The sequence below is a fragment of the Phaseolus vulgaris genome, unplaced genomic scaffold (assembly GCF_000499845.2).
Source record: "Phaseolus vulgaris cultivar G19833 unplaced genomic scaffold, P. vulgaris v2.0 scaffold_100, whole genome shotgun sequence".
NCBI lineage: Eukaryota > Viridiplantae > Streptophyta > Magnoliopsida > Fabales > Fabaceae > Phaseolus > Phaseolus vulgaris.
Window position 1 is genome coordinate 240 of NW_027174136.1, and position 3,316 is coordinate 3,555.

Below are 3,316 nucleotides of genomic sequence, written 5' to 3' on the forward strand. Positions count from 1 at the left end.
TCTCCTAGTCCTGCTTCGTTCTTGTTTATTATTGTTCTCGGCCTGGTAAACGATCAGGGTGGCTTCTCTTATTAGCAAATCCAACGTTTGCTTCCTTAAACCTTTACGTCATCATATAAGGAATTTAAGGGAGGTTTTTTCAAAATTCTGGTAGAGCCGATAGGGAAAGAATATTTTTCAATGGAGAGTCTCCAAAATTTCCTCTTTACTGGACAGGGATCCCGTTAGTTCAATTCAATATCTTTTCACTCAATGGGGGCGGCCGACCGGTATGTTTTGAAGTTTTCAGTCACCTCTCGCACCAAATTCCCCTCGCGCCTTGCTAAAATTGTATACTTCGTCCCATCCACAAGAAGATCTTATTGGTAGGTGGTTGTTCTTCATTTCTTGTTTTATAGGATGTGTTTTTTAACTTTGCTAAGTTTTTATTGATTTCCAGCTTTGATGGGAAGCACAAATCCAAAAGCTCGGTCTTATTTTTCGAAGCTTCTGAACAAAGTAGGTGATGTGACCCCTCGGCGTGAAAATGTGGTAAACCCTGTTGTTGAAATGGAAGAAGCGGGGCGTATTGCGCCTATTGAAGTGGTTGAAGTTGCACACAATGTGGAGGTTGTCGGCCTTCGAAAAAATCAAAGAAACGAGATAGAAGCAACAAGAGATCGCACTCTTCTTCTCGGCGTCATCGTCGCGTTGAGAATGTGTCGTCTGAACCGCTGCCCGAAACCATTTTTTGTGCGTCAACTAAGTATGCAAAGTTTATCCAAACTTCTTTTGACGAATCATCTTATAATATGTTGAAAAGTATGGATGCTGCCTCATTAGCTGATTCCGTTATTGAATTGTCAAGTAGAAGTTTGTTGCTTGGAAAAATGTTGAAGGAGAAAAATGTAAATAGTGTGGCTTTATCTGAATTTGAAAAGTTGAAGACTGACCTTGCTGAATATAAGGAGAAAGCAAGCTCTTTGTTCGAGCAACTAGAAGAGATGAAGAAACAGAAAGGTGAACAAGAAGTTGCAAAGGAAGAGTTTAAAAAAGAAAACGTTGAGTTGAAGAATAAAAACTTGAAGTCTAATGAAGAAAACGCTCAACTACGTAAAGAGAATCAACTGCTGAATGAGAAGGTGTTAGCGTTATCGTCTACAAACGAAGCCGACAAGAAAGCCATCAAAGAAATGGATGAAGAGATAAGCCAGCTGAGGACCAATGTTTTTGAAGCCGAAAGCGCTACATTTGAACAACATCAACTTGGTTTTGAGAAAGCGCTTCAGCAAGCAAAATATTTTTACAATATTCCACTTGACGAAGACAACTTTGATGTTAAAAAGGATTTTTACAAGGGTGAATTGGTGCCGGCTAACGAAATCCCAGACACTGATGCTGAAGATGTGAATATTGAGAGCTAGATGGGCGTGGGTTTATCTGCCGAAAGTAGATTTATTTTGAACTATGAATCCATGTATGGATACTTTTTGATATGGTAATCCATGCCGAAAGTAGATTCGTTTTGCTAAATGTAATGTCTTTTTTGAGAACTTTAATACATATAGTTGGTTGGATTATCAATTGTCACGATTTTGTATTATTGATCGTATGCTATGTAATTGTCACGATTTTGTAAAATATCATGAATGGTGGATGCATAACGAAAATTCGGGTGAAATCATTCGAGACCGAGAGTTTGATGAATATATTTCTTTTCGGGTGGGCTTTCACTTAGAGTGAAATCATCCAAGACCGAAAGTTTGAGGAATATATGTCTTTTCGGGTGGGCTTTCACTTAGAGTGAAATCATCCAAGACCGAAAGTTTGAGGAATATATGTCTTTTCGGGTGGGCTTTCACTTAGAGTGAAATCATCCAAGACCGAAAATTTGATGAATATATTTCTTTTCGGGTGGGCTTTCACTTAGAGTGAAATCATCCAAGACCGAAAATTTGATGAATATATTTCTTTTTGGGTGGGCTTTCACTTAGAGTGAAATCATCCAAGACCGAAATTTGATGAATATATTTCTTTTCGGGTGGGCTTTCACTTAGAGTGAAATCATCCAAGACCGAAAGTTTGATGAATATGTGTCTGTTCGGGTGGGCTTGTGAAATCATCTAAGACCGAAAGTTATGTAAAGAAACAACACATTAATAATGGATAATGCTTCTCCTTGGATGGATAGATATATATACAGTCTTATTTGTACATCTGCAAATTCAACTAAAATAAAACTTTAAATGACTTGTATTCCATGTGCTTGGTACTATTTTTTCTTCTAAAGTTTCCAATCTGTATGCTCCATTGTGCAAATTTTCGAGTATTTTGAATGGACCTTCCCAGTTAGACGCCAATTTTCCATGTCGCGGATCTTTTCGGGCATTAGTGCGCATTCTCCATACTAAATCCCCCTCCTTAAAATTCCTGAATTTTACTTTCGCATTGAACCTTTTCATTGCTCTTCTTTTTACTGCTGCCTCTTTTATTTTCGCCCGCTCTCTAAGTTCTTCAATGAGATCTAGGTCGGTTCTTAAACATTCATTGTTTATGTTCCAGTCTTCTATTTGGCTTCGTAATGTTGGCTCGGTTACTTCTATAGGCAGCATTGCATCCGTTCCATAGGTGAGGTTGAAGGGTGTTTCGCCAGTTGAGGTTTGTGGCGTGCACCGATATGCCCATAATATTTCTGGTAATTTTTCTGCCCACAAACCCTTGGCGTCTCCTAACCTTTTTTTCAATTGTCCTAGGATAACTTTGTTAGCGGCCTCTGCCTGTCCATTTGTCTGTGGGTGTTCAACGGAGGTGCGGGTTGACTTGATTCACAAATCTGCATAAAATTCCATAAGTTTTTTATCAATGAATTGCCGGCCATTATCGGTTATTATGGTGTGTGGGATTCCGAATCGACAGATTATATTTTTCCAAATGAATGTTTGGACTTGTTGAGCTGTTATCGTAGTCAGTGCTTCCGCTTCTATCCACTTGGTAAAATAATCTATAGCGACTATCATGAATTTGGTTTGTCCGCGGCCAAGTGGAAATGGGCCGAGGATATCAATACCCCATTTTGCAAACGGCCATGGAGAAAAAAATTCCTTGTAACTCCTGTGCCGGTATATGATTTAAACTTCCAAACTCTTGACATTTTCTGCATGTTTTAACATAAATCTCACAGTCTTCTCGGAGTGTTGGCCAATAATATCCGGCTCTGCATACTTTGGTTGCCATTGTTCGAGCTCCACAATGTAACCCACATACTCCTTCGTGAAGCTCTTTTACCACATATTGGGCCTGCTCCTTGGAGAGACATTTTAACAGAGGTGTTGAATGG

General features: G+C 39.1%; 1 protein-coding gene across 1 annotated transcript; it reads left to right on the plus strand.

Moving 5' to 3' along the window:
• Nucleotides 1-803: 803 nt before the first annotated feature.
• Nucleotides 804-1,403, plus strand: LOC137817510 (uncharacterized). The gene has a single exon (XM_068620794.1). The coding sequence runs from the start codon at nucleotides 804-806 to the stop codon at nucleotides 1,401-1,403; it is 600 nt and encodes a 199-aa protein (XP_068476895.1).
• Nucleotides 1,404-3,316: the final 1,913 nt, after the last annotated feature.